Here is a 25,462-nt window from a genome sequence, read left to right as displayed (position 1 = left end):
TCAGCCTCCCTTGCGCGCGCTTCATCAGACACATTCCGGTATTTTCCCTCGTGTTTCTTCGTGTAGTGGCGATTAAAATGATATTTAAACACAGCAACCTGTGTACCACACATTAAGCACACGGCTTTACCATTAATTTATGTAAAGAAATACTTGGCAGTCCATCTCTTGTTGGAAACACGCCATTCCTCATCAACTTTTCTTTTTTTAGCGTCTCATCACTTGTCTCTGTGCACCTTCACTCACAGGTTCCCTCCGGACATACGGCATAAATAACACATTTCAAAATAAAAGCAGCACAGTTGTATTGCGCGCACGACATAGATGTTTTTTAAACTTTATTTTGTAATTTGTAATTGCGCCGTTCAATTCACTCACAATCGCACACGCGCATACGTCCACACGGAAGTAATACAAATAACGCTTTTCAAAACAAAAGCAGCACCGTTGTATTGCACACTCGACATAGATACTTTTTAAAATTTATTTTGTAATTTATGATTGGCCTCACGCGGGCCGGACAGGGATGCGCAAAGGGCCGGATGCGGCCCGCGGGCCGTACAATGCCCAGGTCTGCCGTAGACAGACGCTCCCGGCCGAGGACAAAGCATGGGAGAAGCAAGAGACTACCAGCCCCTGAGCCAGCGAGAGACAACACTCCATACGGGCATAAAGAAGGGACGCCCCGTCCCGAGGTGCCCAAATACTCCCCGCAGCCGGGCGGGAAGACCGTTTGAAACTCCTTCTGTAAATGTACCAGTTTAGCATAGTTGCTCATTTCCATCTGTAGTCCCCCATACTAGTGTGGGTGGCACTGGGAGCACCCAGGTGAACCACGCCGCCCCCTTTATACTGGGATCAATACGATAATATTTTATTCCACTTACAGGCCCATCTTTAATATTAAAGTTAAAGTTAAAGTACCACTGATAGTCACACACACACTAGGTGTGGTGAAATTACCCTCTGCGTTTGACCCATCCCCTTGTTCCACCCTCCTCTTTTTCCTTCACCTTCACCTTCATTGTCCATTAGTTTTTGGTGACTTTATATACTCTTGACGTAGACATTGAGTCCGTGACATACATGGCGGACAATAACTGATACAGTCAGCTTTGCCAGTCCAAATGCTTTCGCTGTTTTCCGTAGTCTTCCCCCGATGGCCAGGTAATACAAAGCACACGCTACCTTTTTTATCACATCCACGGGAGCCCGCATTCTCGCTGTCTCTCCTTCGACAAATGGACAAAGTTTTTCGCTAAGTAGAATCACAGCTGACCATTCGAAAGTTCTCTTGCCATCTGAGAAATGTTTTATCCCAAATAGCTGCAATCGCTTTCTCTTAAGGTATTCATGTGTGATTTCTACAAGTGTCTGTACATGTAGAAGAAGGAGAAACACGGGTATGTCGTCCATACAAAGCTAAGTGCCCAAGATTCAAAAATTACATGGCTGACTTACAAGTGTAAAAATTTGTCCGAGGAGGGGGACCTTAAAGGCCTACTGAAACCCACTACTACCGACCACGCAGTCTGATAGTTTGTATATCAATGATGAAATCTTAACATTGCAACACATGCCAATACGGTCGGGTTAACTTATAAAGTGCAATTTTAAATTCCCCGGGAAATATCCGGCTGAAAACGTCTCGGTATGATGACGTTTGCGCGTGAGGTCACGGATTGTGCGGAAGTATTGGGACACCACCAAACAGCTCTGTTTTCATCGCAAAATTCCACAGTATACTGGACATCTGTGTTGGTGAATCTTTTGCAATTTGTTTAATGGACAATGAAGACAGCAAAGAAGACAGCTGTAGGTGGGATCGGTGTATTAGCGGCTGGCTACAGCAACACAACCAGGAGGACTTTGAGTTGGATAGCAGACGCGCTACCGTGAGTACGCAGCTTTCTTCCAAACATTTGATCGCTTGCCCGTCCGTGCGTGCCGCTATGTGCATGTCACGTACGTAACTTTGGGGAAATATATGTGCTGTATAAACTTTGCGGAAGTGAACGGTACTTTGGGCTGTGGGATTGAGTGTGTTGTGCGGGTGTTTGATTTGTATTGGCGGGTTATATGGACGGGAGAGGGGAGGTGTTTGTTATGTGGCATATTAAATATAAGCCTGGTTGTGTTGTGGCTAATAGAGTATATATATGTCTTGTGTTTATTTACTGTTTTAGTCATTCCCAGCTGAATATCAGGTCCCACCCGCCTCTCACAGCATCTTCCCTATCTGAATCGCTTCCACTGCCCTCTAATCCTTCACTTTCACTTTCCTCATCCACGAATCTTTCATCCTCGCTCAAATTAATGGGGTAATCGTCGCTTTCTCGGTCCAAATCGCTCACGCTGCTGGCGTCCATGATTGAAAACAATGTGCAGATGTGAGGAGCTCTACAACCTGTGACGTCACGCTACTTCCGGTACAGGCAAGGCATTTTTTTTATCAGCGACCAAAAGTTGCGAACTTTATCGTCGATGTTCTCTACTAAATCCTTTCAGCAAAAATATGGCAATACCGCGAAATGATCAAGTAAGAAAATCTCATTTCAGTAGGCCTTTAAACGATAGTTTAGTGTGGCTTAAACGGGGCTTAGGCTAAATAATTATTCGTTTAAGGGGTTAAACGACTTAGTGTAGACATGGCCTTAGAAAAGGTTGAAAAACACTGGTGTAAGTAAAACAGCAACAATGATGAACCCGTTAAGCATCAGGACCCAGAGGACTCCCACAGCCTGCCAGCCCTCCTGGTGACAACCTGTTCCAGCTCACCTTTGTATGGCTGCACTTGAGGAAAAGTCAAGAGTCAGACAAGAAAAGTTCAGAGAGTCATTATCTGAAGGAAAGGTGTAGAGGCTGCCTTAAAGCTGCCCACAGCTTTCCCCACTCATTACTGTAGTCTTCGGACAGTCGACGTCACAATGAGCGCCTCTGTGGCCGTGTACCGGAGCATCTTCACAGAAGACCGCTTCAAACAAGCCTACGGTTCCGAAGAGGACAACACCAGTGTAAGTTTGAGGCTCCGGGACAAGCTGGCGGTGAGGTGCAGGTGTTCACAGCGGGCATGCCTTCACTTGCTGCGGGAGAGAGTTCCTATTTTCGACTGGCTGCCCAGGTACCGCTTCAAGAAATGCATTTTAGGGGATACAGTTGCTGGACTGACAGTGGGCGTCCTCCACATCCCACAAGGTCAGTCAAAAGTCTTATCTTAGTATATTAAATATATATGGTATTATTGGGTATCATTAAATAACAGTAGTAGTAACAATAGTATTAATTCTACAAATTCATATATTTGTAATTGAGTAACAGTATCATTTATTAACTCATATTTGTACTTAATTATCATTTAGTATTATAAGACTGTTTTGTGGTGTACAGCAGTGGTCCCCAACCACCGGTCCGGGGACTGGTACCGGTCCGTGACGCATTTTCTACCGGGCCGCAGAGAAACATGAAATAATTTATAAATGACTCTGTCTATCTGTGTTGGCCCTGTGATGAGGTTGCGACTTGTCCAGGGTGCACCCCGCCTTCCGCCCGAATGCAGCTGAGATAGGCTCCAGCACCCCTGCGACCCCGAACGGGACAAGCGGTAGAAAATTGAAGGATGGATGGATGCATTTTGTCCGACTTAACTTTCGCCTGTCCCACTAAACACCATTACACTTGTTTATAGATGTACAATAAAAGTCCTCATAGGAAGTTGCCATTTGTTATATTTGTCATACCTTTGTGACATGATACAAAGCACATTAATGAACATATAAAATATAAATGTGACAGACTGTAGCCAAAGGCTGATTTCCATCTGCAGTCCCCCAGCAGGTTGATGGTAACCTGCTAGGGATCTCATTGCAAAGAAACAGGCCCAGGGCTCCCACGAATTCAGCGTTACAGTGAGTTGTATTTTTCATGCACTTATTTTTGCTGTATTTATCTGGCACAAGTGGAAAGCCGGTCCCTGAAAATAATGCCTACATTAAACCGGTCCGTGGTGCAACAAAGGTTGGGGACCAGTGGTGTACAGTACACATTTAATGATCCATTATGATATTGTATTATAGTTGTTATTAATAATCTGGATTTATTTACTTACTAATTTGTACTTTTTCGTATGTGTATACAGTTACTCCTTAAATTATTTAACCCCTCATTGTAATTTTACATTTATTTTCGATACGTACAAACTTCTAATAGATATTTGATGTGTGATTTCAATTCAATTCACCAAATTATTCTGAACACAACAAACCATTTACAACACAGGAGTCAAACTCAAGCCAGAGAGCCAGATCGCCACCGCTACATCATTTAATGTGGTCCGTAAAAGCCTAGAAATAATGTGTGTACTTAATCTTTCTGACAAAAAGTATTTATTGTTACCATGTTTACATTAAAAAAAAAATGCAATGCATGAAATTGCACATATTTTAAATTAAAATATTATCTGCCCATGCAACAAATATTATATTTTCATTAGAGGAGGCAATCTTTAGGCACCTCCCAATTCGATTCTCGATTGAAACCGATTCTCGCAATGTATTATTTGGTATTCTTCTTAAAAAATGTTTCTTTATAATAATAGTAAAAAAATAAAAAAATTAAGTAATTAATTAATTAAAAATTAAATTAAATTAAACAATTATATATATATATATATATATATATATATATATATATATATATATATATATATATATATATATATATATATATATATATATATATATATATATATATATATATATATATATATACACACACACACACATACACACACACACAATATATGCAATTCGGATGTGATTACATACATATTTGAGCACCCTTAATTAGTATATACCATATTAGTTTGTTTGTAAAAATAAATACTTAAATGTCTGCTTTTCACCTTAACTTATGATTTTAAAGCAAGTTATCCATCAATTTCTATGTCCATAAATCAAATAATCATATGTATAGGCAAATGTGTAATAATATGAGACGATTATACATTTATATTCATATATTCATGTTACAAGCCATAACTGCATTGTGGCCCTCAATGAAAACACAATTCAAACGACTAAGCATACAATATCTTCATCTACAAAAAAAACAACAAATCCAAAAGCCAACAGTAATATTACAAGAACATTTTAAAATAAATAAATACATTTGGTGTGTGTCCGAAAGGGAGCTGGAAGAAGCAAAGCTTATATTGTCCGGCCACATCACACAGATACTCGGATTCTCAATAAAATATTAGACATGATCACCTGATATTTGATAGTATTAAGTATATTACCAGGACACATATTTCTTTTTTTTTTTTTTTGTGGTTTTATGTGAACTACTGTACAGTAAGTTTATACGATGAGCAAATGAATACAAAATAAACAATGATGGTTGAATAATTTTAAGTTTTATATTTAGATCAACAATATAACTACTGTTGATGTGTATATTTATAATTTCTTTAAATATTATTGACATATAATTATACCGTAGTTAATAGTATAGGTTCTGTTTGTATAACTGTTATCATTTGTTTTTAATGTTTAAGAATTGTTATTTGTGGGCCTCCATGGCCAATGTGATGTGGGTTACGGTCACTACTGAGGTTATTATTATGCATACTTTTATATCATGGCTGTCCAAACCTTTTCCTGCGAGGGCCCTTTACAGAAACATTGAAGAATGCTGGAGCCACTTTGATACATTTTGTACATTAAAAGATACTAAAACCAGTACAATATAGATCAATACATGTTAAGTTATCTGAAAAAAAAATGTACATCTGAGTTTTGTGTTATCAATCAATCAATCAATGTTTATTTATATAGCCCTAAATCACAAGTGTCTCAAAGGGCTGTACAAGCCACAACGACATCCTCGGTACAGAGCCCACATACGGGCAAGGAAAACTCACCCCAGTGGGACGTCAATGTGAATGACTATGAGAAACCTTGGAGAGGACCGCATATGTGGGTAACCCCCCCCCCCCCCCCCCCCTCTAGGTTATAAGAAAGCAAATTAGTGTAATATATTTTGTAGTATTTAATATTTTCTTATTATTTCTTAGAGTATCATTCCGCCAACTAAAATCTTTGTAAGAGCTTAGCACACTTGAAAACGTATCAATCTTTCAAAAAGTTGTAATCATGGCATGACATGACACATGTAAATCATCAACGACCGTACAGTAAGTCACACAGGTTGCAGGGCTTTTTGATGTTCCGTTTTTTCACAGTTCTTTTTTTAAATGTTCTAATTCAGGACGTTTTTATTTTGCCTGCAGAATGTGTCGTGGGCCAATAAAAAATGGTCTGCCGCCCCCGGGCCACACTATGGAAATAATATTTATATCAGTATTAATTTACACTTTATTCTCCTCTAAGCAGGAATGGCCTTTGCACTGCTCACATCTGTAGCTCCTATATTTGGTCTCTACACGTCTTTCTTCCCTGTGGTCCTCTACATGATTTTTGGCACTGGGCGACACGTATCCACTGGTAGGGCTCATTTCTGTGACTGTGGTATTTCAGTCATCTGTCATAATGCTTAAAAACTATTACATTGGATTGCATTTTTCACTGAGGTCCAAGGTCTTCTCTCAGGTACGTTCGCTGTGGTGAGTTTAATGACTGGCTCTGTGGTAGAGCAGCTGGTCCCCACTCCGCTGGAGATGAACTCCAGTTCATCAGAATCGTCTGATTTTGAGCTCCAGAAAATTGGAGTGGCCTCAGCTGTCGCCCTTCTTTCAGGAATTATTATGGTAAGGAAGATCAAGGAAGTGTATGATCATCCACTGTTTGACCTGACCTGACTCTAATACTGCTTACATTCCTATTTATTTCTTCTGTGCTCCATCCAGCTCTGTATGTTTGGTCTTCAGCTTGGCTTCCTCTCCACCTATCTGTCAGAGCCAATTGTTAAAGCTTTCACGAGCGCTGCTGCCTTCCATGTAACTGTCTCACAGCTGCAAAGCATGCTGGGGCTGCGCCTCCCTCGCCACACGGGGACTTTCTCCCTCTTTAAGGTAGGCACGTTTATGGGTGATTAAGGAAATTACGATACGATAGGTATGATGTATAAATGTCTGCTCAGCAACTTGTGTGTCCAGACTTTAGGGTCTGTGTTGGAGAACTTGCCTCAGACCAACACGGCGGACCTGCTGATCTCCTTGGTGTGTTTGGCGGTTTTGGTTCCGGTGAAAGAGATCAACACACACTACCGACAGCGCTTGCGTACGCCTATCCCTGTGGAGATCCTCACAGTGAGTTGGAGTCATTTTCTTAAGTGTGTTAGCATTTAAGCTAGTTTAAATGTTAACACAAAAACAAAAGACATTAAAGGCCTACTGAAATGAATTTTTTTTATTTAAACGGGGATAGCAGATCTATTCTATGTGTCATACTTGATCATTTCGCGATATTGCCATATTTTTGCTGAAAGGATTTAGTATAGAACAACGACGATAAAGATTGCAACTTTTGGTATCTGATAAAAAAAAGGCTTGCCCCTACCGGAAGTAGCGTGACGTAGTCTGTTGAACATATACGCAAAGTTCCCTATTGTTTACAATGATGGCCGCATGAAGTGAGAGAGATTCGGACCGAGAAAGCGACAATTTCCCCATTAATTTGAGCGAGGATGAAAGATTTGTGGATGAGTAAAGTGCAAGTGAAGGACTAGTGGGGAGTTGAAGCTATTCAGATAGGGAAGATGCTGTGAGAGCCGGGGGTGACCTGATATTCAGCTGGGAATGACTACAACAGTAAATAAACACAAGACATATATATACTCTATTAGCCACAACACAACCAGGCTTATATTTAATATGCCACAAATGAATCCTGCATAAAAACACCTGCGTGTTTGTTACGCTAGCTCCTAGCTCCTCTGCTAGCTCCTAGCTCCATAGAACAGCCAATACAATTCAAACACCTGATCAACACACACAATCACTCAGCCCAAAAGACCGTTCACCTAACCCAAGGTTCATAAAGCTTATATATTTTAAAAAAGTTACGTACATACGCAAAAAAAAGTTGCGCACATACGGTCAAGCGATCAAATGTTTAGAAGCCAAAGCTGCATACTCACAGTAGCACGTCTGCGTCTTTGTCATCCAAATCAAAGTAATCCTGGTAAGGGTCTGTGTTGTCCCAGTTCTCTACAGGCGTCTGTGTATCGAAGTCAAAAGTCCTCCTGGTTAGAGTCTCTGTTATCCGAGTTCTTCCATCTTGACTGCATCTTCCGGGAATGTAAACAAAGAAGCGCCGGCTGTGTATTGTTGTTGCTGACTACGTTCGAAAAATACGTCCATTTCGCACCGACAACGTTCTTCTTTGCTTGCTCAGCTTCCTTCTCCATAATGCAATGAACATGATTGCAACAGATTCACGAACACAGATGTCCAGAATACTGTGGAATTATGAAATGAAAACAGAGCTTTTTCGTATTGGCTTCAATGTGGAAGGCATACCCGTGTTCGCCGGTCTACGTCACGCGCATACGTCATCCTCAGAGGCGTTTCGAACCGGAAGTTTAGCGGCAAATTTAAAATGTCACTTTATAAGTTAACCCGGCCGTATTGGCATGTGTTATAATGTTAAGATTTCATCATTGATATATAAACTATCAGACTGCGTGGTCGGTAGTAGTGGGTTTCAGTAGGCCTTTAACGTCTTTCCCCATTGAGAAAGGACATACCCCAATCTAAACTTATATAAACACATTGCTGTCTGAGCAACTAAGATATTCAATTGTGCACATTGAACCTACAAGCTGTGCTCTCTTAGTACAGAAGAGTGATCATTCTATATTCAGAGGAATACGAGACAGAGGTGTTTTCATGGTGCGCTCAAGGACCGCTGAACAGAGTAGGACGCCACAACGCCCACCAGAAATAATAAATATTGATAATAGATTTGATTTCTTACGCATCCATCCACTTTTCATTTAAATACATCTTAAAGCGCTACAGTTCAAACCAATATTTAAACAATAAAAGCTTAGCCAATAAAACAAATACATTTAAGAAAATACAATTTTTGAGCACATTCAAAAATACAGCAATAATAATGATAACTGTAATAATTTTGGTGACAATTACTGTGATATTACACCCCTTGTCCTAATTTTGCCCCTATATGGCCTGTGGTAATGAAATTAAAATGATTCCAATGAATCGCTTTGAGAACGTCTTCTCTAAATTGCTATTAGGGGTTGCATGGTATCATGGCAACAGCAAACATTTGTGTATTATAATTGAGTAGTTATATTATGTTTCCTATTCAGGTGATCATTGCCACCGGTGTTGCCTATGCCTTCTGCCTGGACTCAATCTATGAGATTGAAATTGTTGGCCACATTCCAGCAGGGTATTTCTTAAAAAATATCATTAAAATACATTCAGACTAGCAACCCTGATTAACGTTGTTTTACTTTCCCGTTATCAGCTTCCCAAAGCCAAGGCTGCCTGCTTTGAACACTTTACCTCACATTGCTGGAGACACGGTTGCCATCACATTTGTTGGCTACGCTGTGTCTGTCTCACTGGCAATGATCTATGCTGATAAACACGGATATTCCATAAATCCCAACCAGGTAAAGTCCAGAAATGTTGCAGCCGTTGGCTAAAAAGTCAGTTAACTTTAATACATTGCTTTATTTCAGGAGCTGCTGGCTCATGGTATCTCCAACACCGTGTCTTCCTTTTTCACGTGCTTCCCAAGTTCAGCCACTCTGGCCACCACAAACATACTGGAGAGTGCAGGGGGATACACACAGGTAGGTTGAAAAAAGCACTAAAAAGACAAAACGGAGACTCACTGTAGCATTTGAATTCATATTTTCTACACTGGCTGAAAGATCCTATATTATATTAATTGTTAACAATTTTAAATACAGTATTCCTTAGAGTTGTCACAATCGCGTACTGGTAGTGCACTGCCCAAAATCTAGACTTGATGCTAGAATTTAGACAGTTTAAAAGTACTTTTAGTAAGCCTTTTTGGAAACTGTTTGTTGTGCCTGTAGCTTAGACGGTAATGAGCTGTGTTTTGGTGCTCCTGTTTCAGACAGTGTATTATTTTACATATACACTGTACACTATACATACACACTGTACATTATACATACACACTATATATATATGTTATATATCGCATGCAACAACATAACATTAAAGAGTTTAGCTTAGAGTGTTCCAACGTATTTTACAAAGTATATGCCGCCCTCTTACAGCTTCTCATACGTAATGACGTAATTGCGTACGTAAGTAACACGTGCACACGCATTAGCTTTAGGACGTGTTGTTTGCTAATAATAGCAATTTGGATAGCTAGTGTAGTGCTTTTGTATGTGTGCACGCGCTACCTGCGCGTAATTGTTGACGAGACCGGGTGAGTGACCGCCGTATACATCAATCATTTTATTCAGGCCGGTAAACATTTTTAGTACATAAACTTTGTCTTTGTGAAAATATAGACAATTGTAAAACAAAAGTGTTGTATTATACCACTAATGGTAACATAAGCTAGCTGGTGGTATTGCTGTTTTATTTTTTGCTTTAGAAAAATGTTAATGTGAGGAAATTGCAAACAGTACCTTTAAAGCAGAATGTTCGCAACTTAGCATATCTATGTGAACTATAGTGCTAATATTACAGATATATTTTAATAGCAGCATCATTCTAGGTTGACCTATTCACTGACAACAAACAAAATGATCAAAGTTACAGACTATAGTGACAGATAGAAGGCAGACTTCCGGACTCTATTTTAGGGACGTATCGATATGAAAATGTCATGTCATGATTAGCATGATCAAAATGATCACGGTTATCATTTTTATTGTGGTATTGTTGAATGTGCTCAGAAAGTATTTATACACACACTGAAATATTTTGACCAAGTTATGATTTATTTTAATAACTAAAATAAACAGACACACTATTAGAAAACCAACTATTTTGCATGTTTTGTGTTTCTAATGCTTCACTAAGTGTTTTAGTCGTAGTATTTTATCTATTGTAAACTTTTTATTGTTTTAAATATTGGTTTGTACTGAAGCACTTGAAAATGTATTTAAATTAAAAGTGTGTAATAACTCAAATCTATTAATAATATGTATTATTTCTGGTGGGTGTTGTGGTGTCCTACTCTGTTCAGCGGTCCTTGAACGCATTGTAAAAACATCAATGTCACATAACAATCTCTCCGTACTAAGAGAACACAGTTTGTAGGTTCATTGTGCACAATTGAATATTGTAGTTGCTCAGACAGCAATGTCTTTATATAAGTTTAGATTGGGGTATGTGGTTTTTCAAATGGGTAAAGACGTTTATGTCTCGTTTTCATGTTAGCATTTAAGCGAGCGAGCTGGTGCCAATCAGTTCGTGAGTTTATCAAAGTGCAGTTATCAATCATGGTTTTTCCATCATTTTAATTTAAAACGGTAATAATAACTTTCAGGAGTTTTACAGTGGTTATCATTAATACCGTTATTGCTACATCCCAATTCTATTTAAGATGTGTAGCAAAGCCACTTTTTTGGCCGTGAAGTGGTGGGCTCATGTTCAAAAGGGAGGAGGTTTTTCCTTTAGGACAGCATAAGTACGTGCAACTTCAAAACAACTGGGGCACTTCTTCTCTTAAAAGTGGGGCAAACAAGTGAGGGAGATGTTACTATTAGAACCTTATTACAAAGTCATTTTGGCTAAATATTGAACCTGCATGAGTTCTACACTTTTACATACAGTGCTAGCTTGCTGTCCAGGTGGAGCAATTTGCTTTTTTTGTCGGGTTATGTCTTAAAGGGGAACTACACTTTTTTTAAAAATGTTCCTATTATTCACAATTTTAATGGAGGTCACGAACATGTATGCTTTTTGGTTTTTTTATGCATTCTAACTAGTAAATAGGTGTGATCAAAAGCCAGTTTACAATGAAGTTCATGGGAGTCGTTCTTATCTGCCTGAAAAGCGCTTAAAAAACATCCAAACACTTCCATCAAGGTCTTATATACACACTGTAAATATAAATGTCATGTAGTAACAGGCCCATTCATACGCAACATGCAGTATTTACGTATTTTGCTCATTTTAGGCATACAGCGGCACATTAATTTCAAAAACACATCACAATGTTCGCTTTATTCTTCGACAATATCACTGATTACTATTCACTGCAGACTTCATGAGAGCCAAAAAACATAATTAAACAATGTACAATGTCTGCGGTCACTGGGATGTCGACTGTTAGAAAGTTGATATATTCCCGTCTAGATGAAGAATGACTCATAATCCTCGCAAAGAAAAATGGGGGCTGGAGCCAAGCGTCTTTTTGGGTCTTTTTCCCTATTTCTAGGTCTAAATTGCCTGTCAGAGCTGACCAACTTATCGGAATATGTCCTCATTCTTCTACTATCCAAGTGAGAGGCATGATTTATAGTCTAGAATGAACTTTCATGTTGTCCGAGGCGAGAAAGCAGCTCACAGCCGACGTCAGTACTGCAGCAAAGGGACGTTACCTTGTGACAATGTGCCGCTAAAAATACGTCTTTAATGTTACCGCTTATAATAACAATATTGCTAATACTTGGTCAATATATAAGTCACATAATGTAAATGGAGCATTGTTGCTGGTTTTTGGATGGTTATTTAGAGGGCTTTACGGACGGCATAAAGGACCTCCTATTGATTCAATTGTAAGCAGACTTTTATTTACGTTTATTTAAGAGTTAGAATACATTAAAAACAAATGTGTTCAAGTCTCTCATAAAAATTGTGAATCATAGGCAACATTCTAAAAAGTGCAGTTCCCCTTTAAAAGCAAAGTGACGTCTTGTGAGTGATGCATCATGTCTGTGTGTTTGTTCCTGCAGTTTTCTGGTCTGTTTACCAGTATAGTTGTTCTAATTGTTCTGCTGCTGATTGGACCGCTGTTCCACTTCCTACCGAAGGTGTGTTTATTATTTTACTGTATGTACAGTATCACAGGTGAAGGGGGAGAAGAGACAAAGACAAAGAAAGAAAAAGTCCACTCACCTCATTGTGCATGTTTGTCCATAGGCAGTCCTGGCATGCATCAACGTGACCAGCCTGAGGCAGATGTTCTTACAGTTTCAGGACTTACCAGAACTGTGGAGAATCAGCAAGATTGACTTTGTAAGGCTTTAGGAGGGTGAAGCACTATAAGTTATTGAATCTATTTTGGAATGTTGTCCCCAGGCGCAATAAGACTGCAGTGTGCAGAGGAAATGAAGATGGTAATTAATTCCCTAGTTGCCATTCCATCAAAAACTGATCCCAAAAGCACAACTAATTGGACTTTTTAAAACTTTATGTGGTCAGCTGACAGCTAACCATACTTCCAGAAACCTTTACACATTAGCATTATTCTTGCAAAGGCCATGAGCCAGTAGAACACACGCTTCCAACATGTGCATTGATCTTTGATTTTTGTTTTATTTCATGCAGATGGTTTGGGTGGTAACATGGCTGTCTGTGGTGGTTCTCAATGTGGATCTTGGTTTAGCCATTGGGGTGGTGTTCTCAATGATGACTGTCATCTGTCGCACACAAAGGTAATTTTTTTATTACATTTTTTTACTTACAGAAATCCTGCTATATACAGTATATACCTTTTTAATGATAGGATAGAACATACTTTTATTCATCCCACCATGTGGAAATTACATGGTTGCAGTGCAGATTGAAAAAGTCCACAAAAAAGTATTAAAGGGGAACTGCACTTTCTTTGGACTTTTGCCTATCGTTCACAATCCTTATGAGAGACAAGAAGACAAAAAGGTTTTTTTTCGCATTCTAATTTGGAATAATCGGCTCGTTCTAGATGGTTAACAATGCAGCTATAAAGAGCAATCTATTCTGTCTCTAAATCACTTTAAGAATGCATCTAAATACCTCTAACAATACTTCGTTTATGATCCGTGGCTTATTTATTTATTGCGTTTAATTGCATTTTTGTTCATAGTTAACTCAAAATTAATCGCATATTGGTATAATTTTTATCATTAATAAGTGTACCCTAGACAGATCATTTTCAGGGGGGGCTATCCCAGCTGTAATCTGTGAAATAAATAAACCTGAATAAATACTTTTGATATTCTGTACATTACATGTTGTACACGTTAATGGTCTTCATATTGCTTCAGGACAATGTTTTAACCTTTTCTATGAATTAATAAAATGTAATATTGAGCCTGCTAATCATTCTGTAATTGAGGACTCGACCAGAACATGTTAGAAAAGTTTTGACACAATATTTCAGCCAGCCAGAAAAATCCCCCCCAAACCCACCCGCCCTCACATTGCTCAACTGATGTACAAGTATTTTTTTTGGTGCAAATATCACAGAATTACATTACAAAACATCTCTTCCTTCCAAATTTTCGGTGCATCATTAGTAAATAGTGCGCAACTAATAAACTATTCAAGCCATTCATACCGTAACTACCTGCTGTTGTTAATATTTATGTTAGTGTGTTATGATGTGGCGGCTAATATGAAGCCGTACATTAAGGAAAAGCCCAAAATGTAGTTAAACCGGATGTATAGCGTAGCGCTTTTATTTTGAAGCCGGAAAAGTGTGTGATTCTTTTGAGAAAGTGTCTTTATATGTTTTATTGTCGGATCAACTGTTGGCAATTAAAAAAAAACTCCTTTTGACATCCTGCCGACTTTCTCTCATTTCTGTTGAGCTTATATGTCGTCTTACTTACTAAAGCAGTCACAGTAACAATCTAAATGTTATGTTATCACTCCACATTAACCGTACTCTGAACACGGAAGTGAAGCACCACCCACCTCTTTCGACACGCGCAGCAGGTGTTTGCTGCAGTGATTTTGCCTCTTCTCACGGCGAAAATAGTCCTTTCTTGTCGGGAGAACAACTTGCCATTAACCTGACTCTCGCCAGATCCTTGTAGTTCCCTGAGCTCCACACATTGATCTGGGAGTTCTCAATAGGAGATGTATTTCAGAAGACGGGGCCTTGTAAAAAGATCATTGTATGTGATTGGATAAACCACTTGTCCATTATCTTAAATGACGTGCTACTTCAACCACTCACATCGAAATCAAGCCGTGACGCTAATAAGAGCGACGCTGGGAAATCCATACCCGGTCGGAAGATGAGCTAAAACATCCTTGCCACCAATAAATGCCTTCAAAACCGTTCTCTGTTCATCTTTCAAAGAATGAATATCCGATAAGATTCAACAAAACAGTTGCAATAGCAGAATCAATGTCAGCACGTGACGCAGCGAGGGCTGTGTGCCACCATTGTTGTTTGAATCAAACAGTCGCTTCGGCGCTACGTCACATCTATGAAATCCCGCCCAGCGATCCTGATTGGTTCTTTATTTTTTGCTATCTGGAAGGAGTTTGCAATGCCTTCGAGCCCAGACCCTTGTGTGGAGCTCAGCGAACTACAAGGGTCTGGTGAGAGTCAGGTTAACTTGCCATGGCTTTGAACCTGATATTTCCATAAGGTAGACTTTCCTTGGTCCATTTCTGCTCGCTTGTGGCTTATCTGTAGCAAGTGAACTGCAGCCAAGTTCACCCGCTACGGCATGGCCCCGAGTGTCGAAAAGGAAGTGTTCGCATTAATCGCCCGCTAAAAAAATTTGTGCCGTTATTTACATTTAAATAATAAATTTATAGCTAATGTGTTATTATTGTGTTAACTTTGACAGCCCTAGTAGAAATACATCGCCTTGCGATGGCATGCTATGGCTACGTGCTGCATGTATCGTGATCAATATTACAGTGACCTACTTGATGTACAGTTGTCTGTTGTCTGTTTGGTCAATCTGGCCGGAGACGTATTTTACTAGTTGATTTTGGGTACGCACCATTTATTTCAGCATAGCTTGACTCCAATTTCCACATTTACACCATCAAGTCACACTAGTCACTCTCTCGGCTTCCGTCTGCTCCAACGTTTCACACTTTCTTTGTGCTCACTTCTATAAGCAGCAGTTCATCCTTATATTCAGCTTCAAAAAGATAAGGTTGTGAAACCTCATTTGTCCAAAAATAGTTGTCTTTGTTGTGTGTTACCAAGTCTACCATGATTGGAACACACACACGTTTGTTTCTGGAAGTAGGGACACACATTTGTTGTCGGAAGTGTGTTGCTATGGAAACGGAATTAAATGCGCTGAGGAAATAAGTTTCGGTAATGCTTAAAATTACCAAAATATGGTAAAAATTGTGCACATTGTTATGAACGCGTTCGTTACCACATTATATATATATATATATATATATATATATATATACTTGCAGTGTGTATAGCCTCCAACACCCCCCGCGACCCCGAGAAGGACAAGCGGTAGAAAATGGATGGATGTTGTATATAAATGTTGATGAAGGGTTTTTAAAGTTTTTTTAGAGGGCTTTGAAGGTTACAATGGTGACTCCCAGTAGCCGCTTTTTGCAGGCGTTTTTTATCACCTTTAGAATCCTAAAAAAAAGACATATGTGTTCTTGTCTCCCATAATGATTGTGTAAACGATTCCCCCCAAAAAGTGCAGTTGCTTTTTAAAAGTAGCACACAAGTTAAGAAAGTGCCACACCTCGTCGTGCAGTCCAGAAGGGGTTTAAAACCAAGAGGGAAACATTCAAAAACACAAAGGAGGATATAAAATAGCACAGAGCTGCTGCAACCACCTGTCACTTCTAGCTCCATTTCAAAGTAAAACGCAAAAAAAAACTAAAAATGAGTAGTAAACAATACGTGTTGCGCACGTACGATTGCATAATAAATAATAAAACCTCAGCCGCGCCATCTTGAAAAAAACAAAACAAGTAGCCTTCTCTAATGAAAATGTCAATACTCCTTTATTGCAAAAAATGTAGAAAACATTTCATCATCGATGTTTGAATTATTTACAGCAAATTAAGTGTTTTTACACTCAAAGTCTCAAAGTTAAGTCCAGCTATTCAATCTGATGAGATTCAATATGTAAGATGGATTGAAAACTGCGCAACTACGGCCTCAAAGATAAACATGCTGTTAAATGATTACTAGCTGGTTAGTGGTTTCACACACAAACATACAGCATAACTGATTGAGATCAAACTTTGCAAAGATCTGGCACATGAGCAAAATAAAAAGAGGCCAGTCAGATATAATACTGAATGTCATTGAAGTAATGTTTACACATGCAGAAGTTGATGCAACTTAGATCTTATGAAATTGTTTAAATATACCTGATGTTGTGGCTGATGAGTCAAAGGTCACGTCATTTCTGGTTCCTTCATCAGGGCTGGATGTTCTGTGCTTGGTCGGGCCAGTAACACAGAAATTTACAGACCTGTGGAGAATCACAGTAAGGTGGGAGCGTGACACACCACTTCACATCTTCAGCAGAAACCCAAATCCAGACTCTAAAAATTACTTTAAATGGCATCAATTCAAAGACTGTATAATTATTTGAGAAGTTAGATTAGATTTTGTGTTTCTTTTCCAGTGCTATGAGGTGCCAGGGATAAAGATCCTGACATACAATGGGCCTATTTACTACGGAAACCGTAGCTTTTTCAAGGAGGAGATGAGCAAGTTGTTGGGCCTGACGCCAGAAAAGATCCGCAGTCGAGAAAAGGAGAGAAAAGCTCTGGAGAAGCGTGAAGGACAGACCATCGTCAACACAGTGGTACGACTGCTGCGCTCATTAAATGTCACAGTCAAAAATGTTGTTCAAATAATATATATTTTTTGTATTCTTCAGGAGAGAGGCATAGAAAACGCATGTTTTTCTTCAGAAAATGAGTTCTTTAAATCGGGTAGGTTTATGACGTACGGTAGTTGCCTGCATTATTCCTCCATTGCTGGGTTGCATATGACGTCATGTCCGTTTTTCTTCTTCGCGGCTTAATTCACATGATGGTCAAGCAGATTGAGCGTAGCATTAAAACAAGTGAACGTGAATGTAGAGTTTGAGCAGAAAATGCCGTGTTACTGTTCTGTTCTTGGGTGTTCCAGTCGTTCAAATAGAGAGATAGGAAAGAGCTTTCATAGAGTCCCGAAAGAAGTGGTTCATAACGGCAATAAAGTCAGGGGAAAAACAAAAGTGCGTCAAATAAAATAGTTTTTAAAAATATCACTTTCATCATCTTGTGGAATACAATCGGACCGCTTGCGCCTGTAGCGATCACTTTATAAAATGTTTGTTTGAACATTTGATTTGTTTGAGAAACTTTCTGTGATGCAATCGAGTTTATTGTCTACTATATTGTTGTGTTAAAGAGCAGAACTAAACATAAAAAACCCAAGTGATTGCATTAATTTGTATTGTTTTGTGGTTGCTATGACTAAATATAACTACAAGGACCTGCGTGAGCAAATAAACTAGCGCCATGTTAAGTCCAAATAATAAATATTGTGATTGTTGGTCCAATCCACTGTATTTTTGTTGGCAATTTTCATAACAGAAACTAAAAGCTTATTGTAGAAGTCGCTTCCTAGCGGTCCCACTGAGAGACACGGCACCACAGCCAAGCGTGCAGGTTTAACAAGGTTTTAATGATATTCATCAACAAAAGTTCTCTCTCCTAATAGAATGTGACTTTTCAGTCCCATCCGTATGCTCTCTCCCCTTCTGCTCCCGGCTGCTTACTGTTAAAGACAACAGATGATTAGATTAACACGTACCACCTGTGAAATCTAATCACCTGCCAGCTGTGTCTCGCCGTCAGCACATACCACACCCCCGTCTGATGGTGCTCTGTCTTCAGCACCATGGACAGAGGCGGTGACCTTTGCTCCTGCAGGCGCGCTGATCACACTCTCCCCCACACTTATGTTGTTGTTGTGCAGGAAAGCAAAGTGCTTTTTTTTTAGAAACGGATGGCCACATTATAGCATCATTGGTGCTATTTGTTACAATGAAATAATATCCTTAATAGTATTAATAAACGGCCCTGTGATGAGGTGGCGACTTGTCCAGGGTGTACCTCGCCTTCCGCCCGATTGTAGCTGAGATAGGCTCCAGTGCCCCCCGCAACCCTGAAAGGAATAAGCGGTAGAAAATGGATGGATGGATGGTATTAATAAACAAGATGAATAAATCTATCGTAGGCTCAACAGCATATACGGAATCTTGATATCGCCAGCAAACATTGCTGAACAACAGGTACATCTATAGCTAAATAATTAGACAAATATAAATGTCACACCATGAAAACAACTGCAGACATAAATTGTAGATGAAACTAATATTTGTAGCTGTAAATGAACTGCAAGTAAACGTCTCTTTTTTTATATTAGCATCACGATCACACTTAACTCTTGTTAAGTCAATCAAGTATGTTATATTGATGCACGAATAATTCCAACATTGTCTTTCACGGATGAATGTTTAATTTGTGGACCCCTCCATGATGTTGTGTTTTACTAAGGGAGGTGACGGCAAACAGACACCAGGGGGAAGTATGTACAATTTTTTATTATATATATAGTTAACACATATATATATATATATATATATATATATATATATATATATATATATATATATATATATATATATATATATACATATAATAATAATAATAATAATTAACAATACTAATAAACTAGAATGGGGTGTGACAAAATCCAAGGGTGTATATGGTGTAAGACTATGTGTAATATTTAACTGGAGTGTGTGTTACCAAAGTGTTGAACGAGATACGAGGAAGTCCAGGGGGCAGTCAGGTGATCCGGGATACAAGCGGGGGTCCGTGGGGCTGAGAGGGGCGTCAAGAGGTCCGAGTCCAAAGTGGGGGGTCGAGGATCGAGGGAGGCAGTCAGAATCCAGAGGAGTCCAGAGAAGTGAGGCGCACAGCTCACTTCGAAGGCGACAGAGGGAATTCTGCGGGGACACGGGAGAAAACAAGGGACAAGTAAGCCACGGAGAGGAAAACAAGACGAGAGCATAAAGCTTGACGCTTACGGTACACCATGACAAAACTAAGTTCCCGCGCCAATCCTTGGGTCCAGTGGTCTCTTATCCAGCTCGCCCTCATCAGTCCCAGGTGTGCAAATTGCCGGTGGGTGTTTGCAGCTGGCGGCTGCTGCAGGGCGGACACGCGTGCAGCGCGTCCCTGGATTTGTGCGGCCGTGGGCGTGTCCCGAGGTGCGCACAGACGCATGAGCGGCGTTGGCAGGGGTCTGAGCCGTAACAGATGTGTTTTCAATCCTTATGTGTGTAGCAGAAAGGGAGGTCAAGGCAAGCAGTAAAGTCTTGATGATGATTATATTTCAAAAATTATTTTTCTTAAGAGTCTATAAATCCACTCTATCCCATTTTAAATATTTTTTCATGATTGCTTATATATTTGCCTCCAAACCTTCCAAAATATGCCCAAATCTGCACTGATGCAGTTACAGGACTCGAGACCATCGCCTGAAACCCAAAAGTGCTTCTATGTCACGTGATTGCAACTCAGCAATACAAACCAATAAATAAGTTGTGTCAAACATTTCTGCATTAAAAAAAACAATACCAAATTCAAACTTTTAACACAGCATAGTACACGTGTACTTAATGTACTCCAGTGACTAGTGTATGTTGTCATTTTGAATGTCTATTTAGAAACCCTAACCCCTTACATAAAAGACTATTTGCAATGTTTTGATTACATTTCATTGTTATGACAGAGATGATTCCACTGGAAAGTTAACTGTAGATTGTCTTTGGATATCTGCAGAAACATCTGAGAGTGAAGTCCAGGCAGTTCTAATTGACTGCAGCAGTGTGGTATTTGTTGATGTTGCCGGAGCAAGACTGTTTACTCAGGTTTGTGTGCAAAAGTTACAATATTTTACAAAAAATAAGTACACCCCTCACATTATTGCAACCCTTTTTTACTGTATATATGTATCAAGGGATAGTACTATGCCAATTAAAATAGGGTTATAATAATAAGAGAGCGCAAATCTCCACTAGGCCCAATAGTAGAACAATTCCTAATCCAGACGGTGATCCGGTTCACCCTTAAAATCCAATCAGTTCTTTATTCTATTTCTGACATTTCCTGAAAAGTTGAGTCGAAATGCGCTCATAACTTTTCGAGCTATCTATCGTTGAATGAAATAAAAAGAGTGAAGCTTCTTGTAAATAGGGGCGGGGCCTCAAGCATACACACAGAAGCTGAAGTTCACAAGATAATGTAGTAGAAATGATCTGACTCAGTCCCTAAATGTAATCACTTGTTTCTTATCCCATTTCTGGCATTTCCTAAATGTTAAAAAAAGAGTCCTATTACGCAAAACCAGCTTTCCACTGCGCATGCGTTTGTGTATTTGGAATCCCCGTAAGTCCCAACAATTTCAAATTTCAAACCATGGAGGCATTGCGGAGGTATTTATAAAACAATGTTGCCCTCTTTCAAACTATTTTGCCTTAATTATGTCAGCAAACATTTCCATATATGGTAGCGGTTTACCCGGAGAGCTTTGCACGAGTCCGCCATTTTTATTCAGTTTTAGTCCAAAGTTGTAGTCAATAAGTTCCTTCTTTTTCGCTGTCCTCTTGTTTTGAGGCAGACTGTCTCGTAACACGCACATGCATGCTAAAATACTTCAATGTTGCCAATTCAAATAAAAAAGTAGTCTATAGTTCAAAATCATATCTGTCCGTAGCTTGATGAGAAAGCGTTTAAAACAACAACTTAGCTGACGAGGTGGAGGCGCAGTCGAAGGGGGTTTGGCCTAAAGGAGGGCGTCGGCTTGGAAATAAGACCGCCCACAAAACGACCCATCTTGAAGAGAGGGACAGAGAGTGGCTTGAAGATGGTCAGTAACACATAATCTATGCAAAATGTTGACCAAAGCACCACCATTATGTTATTTAGACCAGGTGTACTTAACCTTTTTTGACTTTAGGGCCCAACTTTTTCACTATGGAGTGGTCCGAGGCCCAATCAAATACTAACACTGAATTTATAATCGTAATCTTCATTTTAATCGTATTGAACAAATCTTAGGTTAGAACAGGCTGATTTAAAAAAAAGAAAAAGTACCGGCACTAACCAAATATAAAGGGACTCAAAAATCAATCAATCCAAAAATCAGTTAACATACAATTATGTTGTGCTAATGTCGATAAGCTAAATTGAAAATGAATATGTTTCTTAACTAAACTGCCAGTTAATTCAAGTGCAAATGAAAATACAGCTTTAGCACTTTATTCATAATTGTTGTGCCTTTAGTACAAAACGTCTCAATAACTCTAGCTCCAGACTTCTTCTGTTTGTTTGATATTGTCGTAACTGCCACAAATGGTGTAAAAGTCTATTACAACTGAGTACCGCTGTGGCCCGTACAGACCACAGCTGAGAAAGAGATATTTTTTGCGATGGACTCCTAGCTCTATGGTTAACAAACACTGATGTAGACCACAAGGAAGTGTTTTGAATGTTGAAAAAATGTATAATATGAGTCTTTTAAATGAAAATCTGCCCATCACATTTTGAGTTATCCATAAGGGAATAAAAGCAGCACAGTGAACTCTTGTCAGTTATCCAAGGTGTTTGTCTTTGCAGAGCAGCAAGCAAACACACAGAAATGTAAACGTAAGGTGATGTAGTAGAAATTATCCGAATCAGACCCCAAATCTAATCAGACATTTCCTGAAAGTTTTTATGAAAATCTGTCTACAACTTTTTTAATTATATTACCACCTAGCTAACTAACTAAATGTCTCAACACCACCATTTTTATCTAGATAGCTGGCAACATGAGTAGAGTCAAGCATGTTGGGGTTGTGTCATGGTCTGAGGCTTTATGAGTGCTCCTGACATTGGGCAGCTGTGGTTTTTTCGAGTAAATTAATCTATGAAATACTTGAAATGTGTGGGTTGAGGTGAATCCTGCCAACTTGATTGTTTCTTGGTTCTTATTGCAGATGTGCATCGAATGCCAGAAAGTTGGAGTTCACGTGTACATGTCCAACTGTAATGGTAAGCCCTTTGACTGTGTATTGTTATTATTGTAATGTCTTGTTTGCATTAGTTATTTATTGTTTCAATGTATCCCAAATATTAGCTGTCATATCATAGTTGGTACCATGTGTGTGCTTGTCTGCATGCATACGACAGGATCACTCAAGATCACTCTGTTCCCTCAGAGAGCGTTCTAAAGATCCTCACATCAAGCGGCCTCATGAACCACATGAAGCCTCAGCATATTTTTGTGACTGTACACGATGCTGTCATGTACATCCAGCAGCAGAAGGTAGGCCCGACAGCACCAGATATGTTGGATTTACAGGCTGGTGTTAAATAATAATGCTATTATTGTTGTAGGAAAAACATCCTGATAACACCACAACTGTTTGGGTATGAGGCAGATGCAGTGATGAGAAGTCATCAACCAAGTATTTGGGACCCAAATATTCTATTTGGTTATTCCTCAGAGATTGCAATGTGTACTTGTGTTTCCAAGATGCAGTAGCCTGTTGTAGCATTATTGAGGCTTTACAGTGTTACCCCTTTTTATGCATGGTATGGTTTATTTGTTTCAGACATTAAGGAGCATCACGTGGTTACGTTTGCACAGTTCAACATGCCCGAAAAGGAGTAGGAAGAAGCTGAGTGTATTTAACACCACTTTTTTTCTTTTACTTACCGTATTTTTCGGATTATAAATTGCAGTTTTTTTCATAGTTTGGCCGTGGGTGCGACATATACTCCGGAGCGACTTATGTGTGAAATTATTAACACATTACCGTAAAATATCAAATAATATTATTTATCTCATTCACGTAAGAGATGAAGCAAATGGCAGCCATCATCACACACACACGTCAGCAATCGTCACTCACACGTCAACCAATAAGAATTCGGCGGGGGAGGGTCATGGCAGAAGTGCATTGTGGGTCATAGGATGCTAACTGCTATATGCTACTGCCGTAGCTATTAAAATGGATCACATCAACATTGGCGGTAACTTATAAAAACTGAGAAGGGCTGAACAAAAATGGCACCGAAAAGGAAATCATATACTGCAGATTACAAGCTGGACGTAGTGAAATATGCAGCAGAGAACGGCAATCGAGCAACAGAAAGAAAAGAAACGGCGCACACCAGAGGCGACATTGGGGAGTAAGATTTCATCGGATTTAGCGATCGGGAGTGACAGATTGTTTGGTAAACGTATAGCATGTTCTATGTGTTATAGTTATTTGAATGACTCTTGCCATGATGTGTTGCGTTAACATACCAGGCACGTTCTCAGTTGGTTATTTGTGCGTCACATAATGTACACTTCTGTGATGAGGTGGCGACTTGTCTAGGGTGTACCCCGCCTTCCGCCCGATTGTAGCTGAGATAGGCTCCAGCGCCCCCCGCGACCCCAAAGGGAATAAGCGGTAGAAAATGGATGGATAACGTACACTTATTCAGCTTGTTGTTCACTATTCTTTATTTATTTTAAATTGCCTTTCAAATGTCTATTCTTGGTGTTGGATTTTATCAAATACATTTCCCCCAAAAATGCGACTTATACTCCAGTGCAACTTATATGTGTTTTTTCCCGTCTTTATTGTGCATTTTCGGCCGGTGCGACTTATACTCCGGAGCGATTTATAGTCCGAAAAATACGGTAATAGTTCACGCACACCATATCTTCTACAGTACGTACAATATTTAGTCTGCTTACATTTTGTCATTTACATTTTGTTTACTTCCTGTGTGAAAGGAAGGGAATGTGTGGAGATGTAAGCATACTGTCACATATGCTGGAATTTTTGAAGAGAATATTATTTGATTGCAATGCAGAGATAAATATGCTGAGAAGTGCACTGTACCCTATTTATACATGTTTAATGTGTTCATGGCATGCCATCTAATACTTTTTGGTATTTGTCTGCAGCTGTCCCAGTGGCTGTTTTAATATTAAAGATATTTCTATTTAAGTTTTGTAAATCTAGACTTTATTAAAAGAGAGAGCAAAAGAGATAGAGAGTGAAAGATGTCTGCTGTTTGTTACTTTTCATTACAGTTCTGTAAAGGTTGGAATGTAAGGCATGCTGGACTAAAATGTGAAGATGAGTACAGTCTGTGTTCTCTGGGCTACAAGAGACCACTGCATTGCGATGTATTAAACACAGGCTTTAAAGGGGAACGGCACTTTTTTTTTGGAATGTTGCCTATCGTTCACAATCACTATGACAACATGTCTTTTTTTTCAGATTCATAAAGATGATAAAAAATGCTTGCAAAATGCAGCTAATGGGAGTCACCGTGGTAACCTTCACAACCCTTCATCAACGTTTTACAGTATATACACACTGCAAGTATATACAAACCCCGTTTCCATATGAGTTGGGAAATTGTGTTAGATGTAAATATAAACGAAATACAATGATTTGCAAATCCTTTTCAACCCATATTTAATTGAATGCACTACAAAGACAAGATATTTGATGTTCAAACTCATAAACGTTATTT

The 25,462-nt window shown here is 39.2% G+C and overlaps 1 protein-coding gene across 1 annotated transcript; it reads left to right on the top strand.

Annotated features, from left to right (window-relative positions):
• The first annotated feature begins 2,781 nt into the window (after positions 1 to 2,781).
• Positions 2,782 to 25,390, top strand: slc26a10 (solute carrier family 26 member 10). Its single transcript, XM_062053096.1, has 18 exons — positions 2,782 to 3,195; positions 6,393 to 6,503; positions 6,609 to 6,766; positions 6,866 to 7,030; positions 7,115 to 7,267; positions 9,295 to 9,377; positions 9,456 to 9,603; positions 9,673 to 9,786; positions 12,883 to 12,960; positions 13,070 to 13,165; positions 13,478 to 13,584; positions 17,294 to 17,363; positions 17,500 to 17,682; positions 17,758 to 17,812; positions 20,720 to 20,808; positions 22,918 to 22,972; positions 23,140 to 23,246; positions 23,318 to 25,390. The coding sequence occupies exons 1-18, from the start codon at positions 2,928 to 2,930 to the stop codon at positions 23,354 to 23,356; spliced, it is 2,079 nt and encodes a 692-aa protein (XP_061909080.1). The 5' UTR covers positions 2,782 to 2,927; the 3' UTR covers positions 23,357 to 25,390.
• Positions 25,391 to 25,462: the final 72 nt, after the last annotated feature.

Source organism: Entelurus aequoreus, linkage group LG07, assembly GCF_033978785.1.
Source record: "Entelurus aequoreus isolate RoL-2023_Sb linkage group LG07, RoL_Eaeq_v1.1, whole genome shotgun sequence".
In the NCBI taxonomy this organism is placed as follows: domain Eukaryota; kingdom Metazoa; phylum Chordata; class Actinopteri; order Syngnathiformes; family Syngnathidae; genus Entelurus; species Entelurus aequoreus.
The sequence above is the reverse complement of the archived record's forward strand: the minus strand, read 5'-3'. Positions and strand labels throughout refer to the sequence as shown.

What these genes read in the sequence shown, in the direction of transcription:
- slc26a10 (XM_062053096.1), top strand. Translation starts at nt 2,928, where the DNA reads ATGAGCGCCTCTGTGGCCGTGTACCGGAGCATCTTCACAGAAGACCGC. An exon ending in TGGGCGACACGTATCCACTG is followed by an intron (nt 6,504 to 6,608) that starts GTAGGGCTCATT and finishes GTCTTCTCTCAG; the next exon opens with GTACGTTCGCTGTGGTGAGT. An exon ending in GAATCAGCAAGATTGACTTT is followed by an intron (nt 13,166 to 13,477) that starts GTAAGGCTTTAG and finishes TATTTCATGCAG; the next exon opens with ATGGTTTGGGTGGTAACATG.